This window comes from Rana temporaria, chromosome 12 (assembly GCF_905171775.1).
Source record: "Rana temporaria chromosome 12, aRanTem1.1, whole genome shotgun sequence".
Classification (NCBI taxonomy): domain Eukaryota; kingdom Metazoa; phylum Chordata; class Amphibia; order Anura; family Ranidae; genus Rana; species Rana temporaria.
Window position 1 is genome coordinate 33,716,479 of NC_053500.1, and position 14,197 is coordinate 33,730,675.

The 14,197-nt window shown below is 46.9% G+C and overlaps 1 protein-coding gene across 1 annotated transcript; it reads right to left on the reverse strand.

The window, feature by feature from the left end:
* Positions 1 to 238: 238 nt before the first annotated feature.
* ASB16 (ankyrin repeat and SOCS box containing 16) lies at positions 239 to 8,448 on the reverse strand. Its single transcript, XM_040330820.1, has 5 exons — positions 7,778 to 8,448; positions 5,623 to 5,890; positions 3,456 to 3,948; positions 661 to 774; positions 239 to 588 (listed from the first exon to the last, which is right to left on the reverse strand). Exons 1-5 carry the CDS (start codon positions 8,085 to 8,087, stop codon positions 403 to 405), a joined length of 1,371 nt encoding a protein of 456 aa, XP_040186754.1. The 5' UTR covers positions 8,088 to 8,448; the 3' UTR covers positions 239 to 402.
* Positions 8,449 to 14,197: the final 5,749 nt, after the last annotated feature.

A 14,197-nucleotide genomic window follows, 5' to 3' on the forward strand; every position in this document is an offset into this window, starting at 1 on the left:
GATGGCACAGAGAGGGGGCAAGTGATGGCACAGAGAGGGGGCAAGTGATGGCACAGAGAGGGGGCAAGTGATGGCACAGTGAGAGGCAAGTGATGTAATGGCACAGTGAGGCATGTAATGTAATGGCACAGTGAGATTTTAAAAAGCCTGTTTCTGTCAGCGGTTCTGGCTACCCCTCAGCTTCCAGAAAGACTAGTAAGAAGGGGGTAGTCTTATACGGCGAGTATATCCCAAAATCAACATTTTTCCTGGAAAATTAGGGGGTCGTCTTATACGCCCAGTCGTCTTATACGCCGGAAAATACGGTATATCTTGGTGCATATTGGTCATTGGACTAATGGTAGAGAAGTCTGACGCGGCCTTCAATTGACAAACTTGCAATCACCTCTTCATGATCCCCAGTTAGTGAATACTGCCCTCTGGCTGCAGGAGGAGATATGCCGTGAGAGCTGGGGGCAATCGAAGATCTGGAATCGCTTTGTAGCATAGGCCGCCATATTTACTTCTCACAGCACAGCGAGCGAGGTGTTGAAGACGCCGAGGTTGATTTGAAAGTAGCGAGATGGATTCATATAAAGTCTGATGTTCCTATACAAAGAAGAGAAGCGGGTTTACCAAGGATCCTGGTTGTATACAGTATAAGTAAACATGAATTCTTACCTTCCACACTGAAGGGGGCACAGCTTCTACCCAGAAGTCACCTGGTGGGATACGATCGTAGGAGTTCAGAAGGATCTCAAAGGCCAGGGGGGACGCAGCACAGTACCGCCACATCTGGAGACAGAGCATCTCACTTTAAGATTTTATTTATAACGTGTTAAAAATACCATAAAGCCTCGTACACACGGTCCAACTTTATGGCTATAATTGTCTGATGGATGTGTTGTGTTGGATAATCCGTCTGTGTGTATGCTCCATCAGGCAATTGTTGGCTGTTCATGCTCACCAATTGTTGGGCAATAAATCCGTTATGTTGGTTTATCCGATCGTGTGTACACAATTACGTCCAACTAAAATCTGAAGTAAAAGAACACATGGGCCCAGATTCACAGAGAGCACGGCGCACATTACGCCGCCGTAGAGTAACCCATAAACGCTGCGCAGAGGCAAGCATGGAATTCAGAAAGCCAGTGCTCCCACGCTGCGCCAGCGTGGCGTGGGTATCAAAGGCGCAGGTCGGCGTAGGTGGAAGTGGGCGTGACCCATGCAAATGAGGCGTGACCCCATGCAAATGATAGGGCGAGCGCCAGACAAGTACTTATAACGAACTGCGCATGCACCGTAACGTGGACGCATACCCCTGCGCCTGCTCACAACCACGTCGGAACAACTGCCTAAGATACGCTGGATCACTGCATACGCCGTGAACGTAACCTACGCCCAGCCAGACACACGTCCAACGTAAAATGCGCCGGCTTGTGTTCCTTGGTGCAGACCTTTGCATGTCTGCTGCTGGGTTGCACCTCCTTTATGGGGCATAACTTTACACCGGACGTACAACTTAACCGCACCTCTCGTAGCCTGCGTCGGGCGCCCACTCTACGCTGGCGTAAGCAAGTTACGTTGGCAGGGTGAAGCCTATTTTTAGGCACATCTCCGTTTGTGGGTCTTGCGCACAGATACGACGGCGCACATTTGCACTTACGTCGGCGTAACTTGATATACGTCGGCGTAAGTGCTTTGTGAATCTGGGCCATGCTCGGCATCAATGCTAAACATCAGACAGCAATAGCAGAAGTTGCCCAAAGGGTGGCGGTAAAGAGCTGAAAAACCACATGGTTTGGTGAATGTTGGCTAAATATGTTGGGCCGTGTGTATGCAGAACAAGTTCCCGGCCAACGCCCTTTGGACAAAAATCCACGGAAAAGTTGGATGGAAGTCCAATCGTGTGTACGAGGCTTAACACTAAAAACATAAGAAAATGCCCTTCAATTTTGTGGCCTTCCGTGGTCTTTAATACATATAGAAAGATACATTGTTAATAGGGGAATTCTAGGATTTCAAAGGGTTATCCCATATATACTCGCGTATAAGCCGACCCGAATATAAGCCGAGGCACCTAATTTTACCACAATAAATTGACTCGAGTATAAGCCTAGGTCAGTGATGGCAAACCTTGGCACCCCAGATGTTTTGGAACTACATTTCCCATGATGCTCAACTACACTGAAGAGTGCATGAGCATCATGGGAAATGCAGTTTCAAAACATCTGACAACCTGACTTTTCTTGTCGGAATTTCCAATCGCGGTTCCGTTCAAATTTCCGATCGTGTGTATATGGCAGCCCAGGATAAGCCCTCCTACTACCACAAAAGCCCAGTTTTTACTAGTGTCCTAGGAGGATAGACATCTTTTCTTCAGCTCAGCTGTTAAAAATGGATGTATTTTTCCTTTTTTCTTACTCTTCCTTCTTTGCATCACTGCTAGAGCTTGTCTCTTGGATTGCAACTATCTGTAATAGCCATCCACAGCCTTTGTGTTTGGACACTACTGGACTAGATGTTGTGGGGGGGGGATTGCAGGTAAGCAAATTTTGGACACTAGGTTCCGCATAGGACACTTTCCAGACTCTGCTGTGGTAAAAATGCTGTGGAGAGCTTTCCAGGTCCAGATCCCTTGGCATTTCCTCAAAACTCGCCCTGTCTCTAAACACACTTGTAGAGAGTAGGCCAGGAGTGGTAGGACATTGAGCTACTCCATATCCATTAGGTCCAGGGCCGATCCTAGGCAGGGTTCACAGGGCGCATTGCACCCAGGCGCCTGCAGAGGTGGGGGCGCCAAACATCTAACAGACTCTCTAACAGAAGCCCTCTCCATCACAGAGGCCCCCCTTCAGGTCCCAATAAAGTACTCTGCTTCTCTTCCTGAATTGTGTTTATTGTTAAGAGATCATGTAAGGATCCCAGGTTAAGGAAGACATTGTGGGGGAGCATCTCTGTGGTTGAGTCATTGACATAGCAACATTTGTAAAGGGGAGGAGTTGGTAAAATGACGATGCCCATGTTGGGGGCCAGAAATATTTGTGACCCTAGGATCGGCCCTGATTAGGTCAATGGTCACCTTTCAATTACCCCTTCTTGCTGGTTTCTACCGCAGAAGAGGTAAACACTGTGGGTATTAGCGCTGAAGTTGCCTCAACCTCATTCCACCCATACATCGTTGAGTGGGCACCTTTGTGGTCCCACATGTAAAAGCCACGTGGAACTTTGTCCTGTTCCTGCTGCCCACCTAGAGTGACATTTGTCCATCTGACCCTTACTACCAGTGCCATTCTCTGCACTAGTAAACTGCGAATGTACTGGTACCCCCTAGATATTACCTTGTTGAGCAATACAATTTACCCTGAAAAGCAGACATTGCAGTAATGACTCAAACTATGGGCTCACTAGAATTATACCATATGGATCCCTTTAAGCCATAGTTCAAACAGGAGCGACACGTGACCCAGACTCACCTTGACACTAGGGGACTCGGATCCATGGTTGAGTAATGTCTGTACCAGCTGATCGGGCTGACACTCAGGATAATCAGTGCACACCTGTAGTGCACAATCCAGCGGGGTGTACCCAGCGCTATTTGTCACATTGACAGATGCCCCATGGTCGAGCAACATTTTCACCAGACTAAGATGGCAGTTGGAGCTGGCATTGTGCAGGGGCCCATGGCCCTTCTTCCCAGGAGTACTGGGCGGACCCCCTGCCTTCAGCAACATCTCTACAACCCTCAGGTATCGGCCAAAGTGCTGCGGGGAGTCACCGGCTGCACAGGCTGCATTAACGGGCGTCTCGCTCTCGCGGTTGAGGGCACAAGGGTCAGCACCAAGACTTAAGTACAACGTTACATGGGCTTCCAGACCACGGGTGGCTGCCACGTGCAATGGCGTAGCACGGGTGTAATGGCAGGGAAGGTTCACAATAGCACCATATTCCAGCAGCTGTCTTGCGCACCTAAAACATAAAATGGGGACCATGTTTAGAGAATACTTCACATTATCAGCATGCTTTATATACAAGGGGTCTTCAAAAAGTTTATGCACTTTTAACTCTATAAAATATAAAAAGGTGCAGAAGCTTTTTGAAGAACCCTCGTAGTTCAAAACCAAAGAATAGATCGTACATTACTATAATCACCCAGGATCAGCAATTATATCAGCCCCATTATTTATCTTTACTTCCTGGAACTTGAATATCCGGGGTCTGAAGTCTGATCATTGATGCCTTGTCAACTGCTTGGCGTCTCAAAACTTTTGAAAACAAACAAGAGAGTCCAATAGCGTTTTTTAGTTCACACTAAGAACCAGAGGCGTTGCTAGGGGGGTGCGGTCCGCACCGGGTGACACCCGCTAGAGGGGTGACACCATCCCGTTTTTTTGTTTTTTTTAGCTGACATGCCCAGCCTGCCCTGTGCAATCTCAGCCTGCCCTGTACCACCTCAGCCTGCTCTGTGCCACCCCAGCCTGCCCTGTACCACCCCAGCATGCCCTGTACCACCCCAGCCTGCCCTGTACCACCCCAAACAGCCCTATACCACCCCAAACAGCCCTATACCACCCCAGGCTGCACTGTACCCCCCAAACAGCCCTGTACCACCCCAGCCTGCCCTGTACCACCACAGCCTGCCCTGTACCACCACAGCCTGCCCTGTACCACCCCACACTTTCCCATGCCACCCCAACTTGCCCTGTACCACCCCAATCTGCCCTATGCCACCATAACTTGCCCTATACCACCCCAACCTGCCCAATGCCACCCTAACTTGCCCTGTACCACCCCAACCTTTCCCATGCCATCCCAACTTGCCCTATACCACCCCAACCTGCCCTGTACCACCCTAACTTGCCCTATACCACCCCAACCTGCCCTATGCAACCCTAACTTGCCCTATACCACCCCAAACTACCCTATATCAACCCAACATGCCCTATACCACCTTAACCTGTCCTATACCACCCCACTACACCAACCTGCCACTATACCACTCTATACTACCCTAACCTGCCACTATACTGCCCTATACTATCATTTAGAGGGGCTGGTTTGGGGTGCGCCCCATGCCTGTGCGCTGCCTGCTTGGTGCTGGGCAGCCTAGACAGAAGGGGGTGACACCATGTTTTACCGCACCGGGTGACACCAACCCTAGTGACGCCACTGCTGAGAACTCAGGCAAGTTTGATAACAAGGTTTGAGATTTCAATGCAGAGTTGTTGGCTCAATACATGACGTTAGGAGATTACTAGATTTCTGGCAGGATCAACTGATATTAAACAGACGTTCATCTGTATATCCAACACGACCAAAACAGAGCAAATAAGGAATGATCCTTGTTAGGGTTTACATTTACTTTCATTATCTTGTGATAGACCACTCTAGGCCCCTTATAAGGATGTTTTTGGATAGAGTATAATTTATTTAATGTATTATCTCCATGTTATACCCGATTGTGTGGCTCCTGTGGACACATACGGCCTAAACACACATGCATGGAGATTCGAGTAAATTTTATTGTGGGGGCGTCAAGGTGTCTCAACTTCACTTGCAACAACAAACCTGGCACTCTTACTAGTAGAGTGGGCAGTTTTTTAACCCACAGATGATGGTGTCTATTCTAAACCATATACTCACTCCAGGGTGTCCTTTGTGGTACAGAAGTGGAGGGGTGCCTGGCCATCTTCGCTCTGTAGATTGCAGTCTGCTCCACGGCTTACCAGTAGCTGGGTACACACAGCGTGTCCTCCCTCGCAGGCGTCGTGCAGCGCTCCCCTTCCCCCGACTGTATTGTTGGGGTTGGCACCGTGGCATATCAAGTAGCGCACACACTCCGAGTACCCCCGAGCGGCAGTGATACGCAGTGGGGTGGTGTGAGACTTTTTAGGTGTTAAGGAGAAGAGACCTGACAAATACAAGTGTGGAGACATACAAATTCAGTTATCACATCATGATCATTTATTCAAAATTGCAATAATAGTGGGAGCGGTGTAGAACTCGAGCCTACATACAGAATGTAGATGGTAGGAGTGTGTAATGTACAGAGTGCAGGGGTCAGAAGTAGGTAATGTACATAATGCAGGTGTATGGAGCATGTAATGTAGAGTGCAGGGGTCAGAAGTAGGTAATGTACAGCATGCAGGTGTATGGCGCATGTAACGTACAGAGTGCAAGGGTCAGAAGTAGGTAATGTACAGAATGCAGGTGTATGGAGTATGTAATGTACAGAGTGCAAGGGTCAGAAGTAGGTAATGTACAGAATGCAGGTGTATGGAGTATGTAATGTACAGAGTGCAAGGGTCAGAAGTAGGTAATGTACAGAATGCAGGTGTATGGAGCATGTAATGTACAGAATGCAAGGGTTAGAAGTAGGTAATGTACAAAATGCAGGGGTTGGGAGTAGGTAATGTACAGAATGCAGAGATCAGAAGTAGGTAATGTACATATGAATTCAGTTATCACATCATGATCATTTATTCAAAATTGCAATAATAGTGGGAGCGGCGTAGAACTTGAGCCTACATACAGAATGTAGATGGTAGGAGTATGTAATGTACAGAGTGCAGGGGTCAGAAGTAGGTAATGTACAAAATGCAGGTGTATGGAGCATGTAATGTACAGAGTGCAAGGGTCAGAAGTAGGTAACGTACAGAATGCAGGTGTATGGAGCATGTAACGTACAGAATGCAGGTGTATGGAGCATGTAACGTACAGAATGCAAGGGTCAGAAGTAGGTAATGTACAGAGTGCAAGGGTCAGAAGTAGGTAATGTACAGAGTGCAAGGGTCAGAAGTAGGTAATGTACAGAGTGCAAGGGTCAGAAGTAGGTAATGTACAGAATGCAGGGATCAGAAGTAGGTAATGTACATATCAATTCAGTTATCACATCATGATCATTTATTCAAAATTGCAATAAAAGGGAGCGGTGTACAACTCAAGCCTACATACAGAATGCAGATGGTAGGAGTATAAATGTACAGAGTGCATCAGAAATAGATAATGTACAGTGTGCAGGGGTCAGGAGTATGCAATGTACAGCGTGCAGGGGTCAGGAGTATGCAATGTACAGCGTGCAGGGGTCAGAAGCAGCTCATGTACAGAATACAGGTGTCAGGACGCTTTATGGACTCCCATTATATTCCTTTATCCCTGGCATACTGCAGGCAGTGCCTACCTCTACCAAAATCAGATACCCTGCTTTATAACCCTGTACCCGACACTATACCCCCCTCAATCCCTCCACCCATCACTGACCATGTTCCCGGCACACCATACAGAGCCCATCTATCGCCAGATCAGACCTGACCGTGGTCATGACCCCCTTCACCATGAAAACCTTGGTGCTGCAAGTCTAGAAGGAGCAGTAGCCTGGAGGGGGCCATCTCCCTCACTGAAAAATGCATACACTATAATCAGGGTGTTTTGATGGGGGCAAGATGCCAGGCGACCTGATGGGGCATAGAACAAGAGGGTCGCCCGTACCACCTTATCAGTGGCCCTACATTATGTTAACTAAATTTCAAACTCAATAGAGAGACTCATTCTAGTAGGCCGGTACACAATTTACAATCTGATTTGCCAATCTCTGTTCGATGCCTATGCCTAGGTAAGGGTCTTCAATTGAAGTCTAGTCAAGTAGGCCATCACACTACATGGCGGTTAGTATATCTAAACAAAGTGGTAAAGTTATGGTTGTACAATCAGATTGAAACGTGTGTGGGCAGGTGAACTTCTGTGTCCCTTGACATCCCTCCTTTGCTTTAAATCACAAACCTTTCATAGACCACCTCACCTATGTCTGGAGACCACTGCAGCTCTTCACTGACCGTCTCCACCACGACTTCTGCCGAGTCCTGTTCTCTGAATATGACCTTAATCCTCTCTATATCGCCAGTGTACAGGGCATTGTGGATGGCGGCATCGCGGCAGTACTGGCGCCGCTGGCTAGCAGGGGGGCGATAAGCGCTTCTGTCGGTCTGTAACCTGCGGGCGAGACACTGCCTGCTCACCGCCCTCCTGCGATCCTCGTTCTCCAGCTGTTCTCTCTGCCATTGGAGGGAACGTAGGGCGGTCGTGGTGAAGGGGAAGGTTTCCCTGGACATTGTACTAGGAGCTTCACCTCGTCTGTAGCCTCATTGCACTCACTGAAAGAGAACTGCTCAGTCCTATTTATAACCAACAGGCTCTGCTGCTCCACATGGTAATCATATTTCTGCAGTGTCATTTTCATGGATAGAATTATGGGGTGGCCTGTCCCTAACATGACTCTCATTGTGACATTTATCACATGGGATCATCACACAGACCCATTCACCACTATTATCCCTTTAAGACCAATATTAATTATATTATATTATTATATAAATGAATTAGAAAGAAATCTGCACATGTACAAAGATTTCAGAAATACCTCTTAACCATATCAACATAAGTTGTTCCTTAACCACTTCCATAACGAGCACTTATACACCTTCCCGCCCAGACCAATTTTCAGCTTTCAGCGCTGATGCACTTTAAATTACAATTGCGCGGTCATGCTACACTGTACCCAAACTACATTTTTATCATTTTGTTCCCACAAATAGAGCTTTCTTTTGGTGGTATTTGATCACCTCTGGGATTTTTATTTTCTGCAAAAAAAAATGACCAAAAATTTAGAATTTTTTTTTTGTTTCCGTTATAAAACATTGTAAATAAGTAAGTTTTCTCCTTCACTGATGGTACTGCACTGACTGGCACTGATGTGGTGGCATTGATGATGGGCACCAATATGCGGCACGGATAGGTGGCACAGATAGGCGGCACGGAAGGGCAGGGATAGGCGGCACGGAAGGGCAGGGATAGGCGGCACGGATGGGCAGGGATAGGCGGCAGGGATAGGCGGCACGGATGGGCAGGGATAGGCGGCACGGATGGGCAGGGATAGGCGGCACGGATGGGCAGGGATAGGCGGCACGGATGGGCAGGGATAGGCGGCACGGATGGGCAGGGATAGGCGGCACGGATGGGCAGGGATAGGCGGCACGGATGGGCAGGGATAGGCGGCACGGATGGGCAGGGATAGGCGGCACGGATGGGCAGGGATAGGCGGCACGGATGGGCAGGGATAGGCGGCACGGGTGGGCAGGGATAGGCGGCACGGATGGGCAGGGATAGGCGGCATGGATGGGCACCAACTAATGTGTTGTACTGGATGCCAATCAGTGCCAAACAATGCCTGCCAATCAGTGATGCCCATTGTGGGCACTGATTGGCATCCATTGTGGCACTGATTGGCATCCATTATGTGTCATCCCTGGTGGTCTAGGGTGGCACAAACCCCCCCTGTCAGAGTAGCAGACGATCGGCTCTCCTCTACTCGCGTCTGACAGACGCGAGTGAGGAAAAGCCGGTTACCGTCTTTTGCTGTTTAAATCGTGATCAGCCGTGATTGGACACGGCTGATCACGTGGTAAAGTGTCTCCGTGAGAGACTCTTTACCTTAATCGGTGTTGCGGGGTGTCAGACTGGCTCAGAATCCTGAGGACGTCATATGACGTCCAGTCAGGATTCTACAACCACTTTGCCGCCGCCAATCTGTCATTGGCGGGCGGCAAGTGGTTAAATAAATAAATAAATAAATAAATCAATACTTACGTTATTTATTATGTAGACTTAAGGATGTGACAGAAAACAGAAGCCCGATTTACTTAACAACTCTAGGAATCAACCTTTTTCTGACATTTGCTGTTAACAAGTAAAAAAAAAAAAAAAAACTATTTTTCTAGCAGAGACCCTAGAGAACAAAATGGTGGTCATTGCAATTTTTTAATGTCGCACATTTTTTTGCGCAGCAGTTTTTCAAATGCAATTTTTGGAAAAATACACACTTTAATAAATAAAAATACAAAAAAAAAAAAAAAAAAATTATATTCTCTATTTTTTTTTGTATGATATGGAAGAGGATATTGCGCCAAGTAAATAGATACCAAACATGTCAAGCTTTAAAATTGCGCCAAACTAGGGTACTTAAAAATCTCCATAGGCTATGTTTTTTTTTTTTTATTATTTTTTTTTACAGGTTACCAGTTTAGAGTTACAGAGGTGGTCTTAGTGCTAGAATTATTGCGCTCTCTCTCTCAGATGTTCATGGCGATACCTCACGCGTGGTGCAAACATCGTTTACATATGTGAACGTGACCTACATATGCATTCACTACTTGCATTGGGGGATATTTATTATAGCAAAAAGTAAAAAATATTGATTTTTTTTCAAAATTGTCGCTCTATTTTTGTTTATAGCGCAAAAAATAAAAACCGCAGAGGTGATCAAATACCACCAAAAGAAAGCTCTATTTGTGGGGAAAACGTCAATTTTGTTTGGGAGCCACGTCACACGACCACGCAATTGTCAGTTAAAGCGACGCAGTGCCGAATCGCAATAACTGGCCAGGTGCTTTAGCTGCCTAAAGGTCCGGGTCTTAAGTGGTTAAGGGAAAGTGTAAAACATTTTGAACTACCCATTTTCCATTCCCATACCTCCCAACGGTCCACACAAGCTCCTCTGCCTGGAAAGGCAGTGGCTTCCACTTCCAGAGTCAGCCATAATTCTTACAAGGAATCCCAGCAAGGTCCCGGCGAATCAAGGCAGAATCCTAAAGTGGAACACAGTGCCTTCCTGGGCAGGGGCATGCTAGTGAGGGCACCAGTGACGGCTGACTTGTTCAGGTCATTTGCACCGGCACCGGCCCTGCATGCAGCCTCATAGGACAGTCAGAGGAGAATGACAACTCCTCCTACAAGCTTTAACCAGACACTGATAGAAGTCATAAGACTGCTTTATACTGCCGATGAGAAAACTAGCAGTTTAAAATTACTAAAAATATTTGCATTTCCATGTTCTGTGTGCTGTGGGAGACCAGATATTGTGAATGCAGAGTCCTGGGTTTAGTAATACTTTAAAAGCAGAACCAATATCTTTTCTGGCTACAGGCAACTCCTACCGGTCATGGCGCTGGCAAGAATAGTTAGTATTTGAGTAAAATTGCCCAGCTTATCTTGAAGTATACCCATCATGTGAAATGTGGAGGCTAGGCTGCCATTCTTATCCTCTTCAAAGGCTATAAAGGAAAATAAAAACCCCTCCTCCTGGTTGATCTAGGTCAGCCCCTTCCTGCTCTTCTCACCTTACTATTGGATACAAAGTGCTATGGGCAAAATCACTAGCCAATCAAAAAGGTGAAGAGGGCAGGAAGGTGAGCTGGAGAGATCTGGGAACCCCCTACCTCTAATAGAGGATTTTGTTTCATTTCAGGCCTGGAACAGGTTACCGTATTTATTGGGGTATAGCGCGCTCCCGCGTATAGCGCGCACCCCTAAAGTTGCCCCGAAATTCCTGTGGAAAAAAGATTTTTGTACTTACAGTTTGGTGTCTTGCGCGGCGGCCTCGTCGGGTCCGTCTGCGGCTTCGGGTGTCCTCTTCGTCGGGTCCGGCGTCCTTCTGCGGCGTCCTCCCCGCTCCGAGTTTTAATACTGCGCCGGCATATACCGAGCGCAGTACACTCGTGTATAGTTGGGCAGGCTCGGCTACTCTCGCGCTGATGTCCTGTACGTCCAGGACGTCAGCGTGAGAGGAGCCGAGACTGCCCGACTATACACGAGTGTACTGCTCTCGGTATATGCCGGCGCAGTATTCAAACTCGGCGCGGGAAAGCGGGTATCGGCGTAAATCGTGCACCCACGATTTTCGGGGCAAAAAAGTGCACGGTATACGCCGATAAATACGGTACTTTCTGATCGCTGAGAATTCAATTTAGAATGTTTCCATCTATGACAGTTACAACATGCTGGGAGGTAGGAATGCCTCCCGTTTTGGTGAATGTCCCTCGAATTGTTATGCTAAACACAAAATGCAAGCTTCAGGCAATTGCAGTCGCATTTAATCAACATTTGATTGGTAGAATGACCCAATGGAGAAAGCCAAACTACCACCAACACTTTCTATTGACTCTATAAAATGATCCAAGTCTTGGTGGCAGGTTGCCTCGATCTCTTGGTTATCTTTGCAATTGAAAGCTGAAATACCTGAATACTGTCATGTACAAACTCCCAAAAACAGACCTATTTAAACTGAAACAATTAGGCAGATTCAGAAAGATTTAGGCCGGCGTATCAGTAGATACGCCGGCCTAAGTCAGAATCTGCGCCGATGCAAATTTAAGCGTATTCTGGAAACCAGATACGCTTAAATTAGGCTCAGATACGAGCGGCGCAAGTGTCTTACACCGTCGTATCCTAAAGTTTAATTTTTAGGCTGACCGCTAGGTGGCGCTTCCATTGCGGTCGGCCTAGAATATGTAAATGAGTAGTTACACCGATTCACGAACGTACGCTTGCCCGACGCAGTAAAGATACGCCGTTTACATAACGCATTTTCAGGTCTAAAGTTATTCCATCAAATAGCTGATTTACGCTAAGCCGGCGTAACTTAGCAGGCAAGTACTTTGTGAATCATGTACTTGCCTCGCTAACTTACGGGGTTACGGCAGCGTAGTGTAAACACGATACACTACGCCGCCGCAAAGTTAAAGCGGTCTTTCTGAAAATACATTGTTTACTGTGAAAATGACAATTGCAGTTTGGAAGTTAACCACAAGGGGCGCTGAAGGGGTTAAGTGTGACCTCATCTGTGTTTCTAACTGTAGGGGGGTGTGGCTGTAGGTGTGATGTCATTGATTGTGGTTCCCTATATTGGGGAACACACGATCGATGACAGTGCCACAGTGAAGAACGGGGAAGTTTACACACAGCTCTTCCTGTTCTTCAGCTCCGGGGACCGACCGCGGGACTTCAGCGGCGATCGGGTCCAGCGGTCACGGAGCTTCGGAATTCACTTTATTGACATTGTTTCAAGCACTGTAGTGCTTTGCTCCTCGCACTCTTTAACCACTTAAAGACCGCCTCCTGCACATATACGTCGGCAGAAAGGCACGGCTGGGCACAAGCACGTACAGATACGTCCTCTTTAAGTGCCCAGTCGTGGGTTGCTGGCCTGCCCCCGGAGCTGAAGAACGGGGAGAGCCATGTGTAAACACCAGCTTCCCCGTTCTTCACTGTGGCGCCGTCATCGATCGTGTGTTCCCCAATATAGGGAACCACAATCAATGACGTCACACCTACAGCCACACCCCCCTACAGTTAGAAACACAGATGAGGTCACACTTACCCCCTTCAGCGCCCCCTTGTGGTTAACTCCCAAACTGCAATTGTCATTTTCACAGTAAACAATGCATTTTTTGCTGTGAAAATGACAATGGTCCCAAAAATGTGTCAAAATTGTCTGAAGTGTCCGCCATAATGTCGCAGTAGAGCTGCACGATTAATCGCGGAGAGAATCGCAATCTCGATTCTCCCCGCGGGATGACCCGCGATTCTTATATGTCACCGCCGTTCCACGTAACCAGCGTGGAACGCAAATGCCGCCGACATCGGGACAGATGTGAGCAGCCTGGACTTCTCTCACAGTTCAATACAACTCTAGTGTGTATCCATGCGCCACCCAGTGGTTCCCGGCGGTACTGCTTCTGATCTATAAAAAACAGACCAGTGATATGTCTATATTGTTAAAGACCATATAACACCTATGAAAAAAGCAAAATCAAAGTTTGATTCTGCTTCTTTCAAAGGAGTTATATGGTCTTTAACATTATAGACTTATCACTGGTCTGTTTTTTATATATTCGTATTTTCAAATAAATCACAGGTTTATTTATTTGGGGGGGGGGGCGGGGGGTTTCTGGCAATCAATTTTTGAGAATCGTGAGAGAATCGTGATCTTTAGTCTAAGCAAAAGAATCGCGATTCTCATTTTGACCAGAATCGTGCAGCCCTATGTCGCAGTCACGAAAACAAATCACTGATCGCCGCCATTAGTAGTAAAAAAAAAAAATATTAATAAAAATGCAATAAAACCATCCCCTATTTTGTAAACGCTCTAAATTTTGCGCAAACCAATCGATAAACGCTTATTGCGTTTTTTTTTACCAAAAATAGGTAGAAGAATACGAATCGGCCTAAACTGAGGAAAAAAAAAATTATATGTTTTTGGGGGATATTTATTATAGCAAAAAGTAAAAAATATTGTTTTTTTTTTCAAAATTGTCGCTCTATTTTTGTTTATAGCGCAAAAAAATAAAACCGCAGAGGTGATCAAATACCACCAAAAGAAAGCTCT

Coding starts and splice junctions, on each gene's coding strand:
- ASB16 (XM_040330820.1), bottom strand. CDS start 8,087: ATGTCCAGGGAAACCTTCCCCTTCACCACGACCGCCCTACGTTCCCTC. Junction 775..3,455: donor CCGAGTCCCCTAGTGTCAAG/GTGAGTCTGGGT, acceptor CTCTGTCTCCAG/ATGTGGCGGTACTGTGCTGC. Junction 589..660: donor TGCCCCCTTCAGTGTGGAAG/GTAAGAATTCAT, acceptor TTCTTTGTATAG/GAACATCAGACTTTATATGA.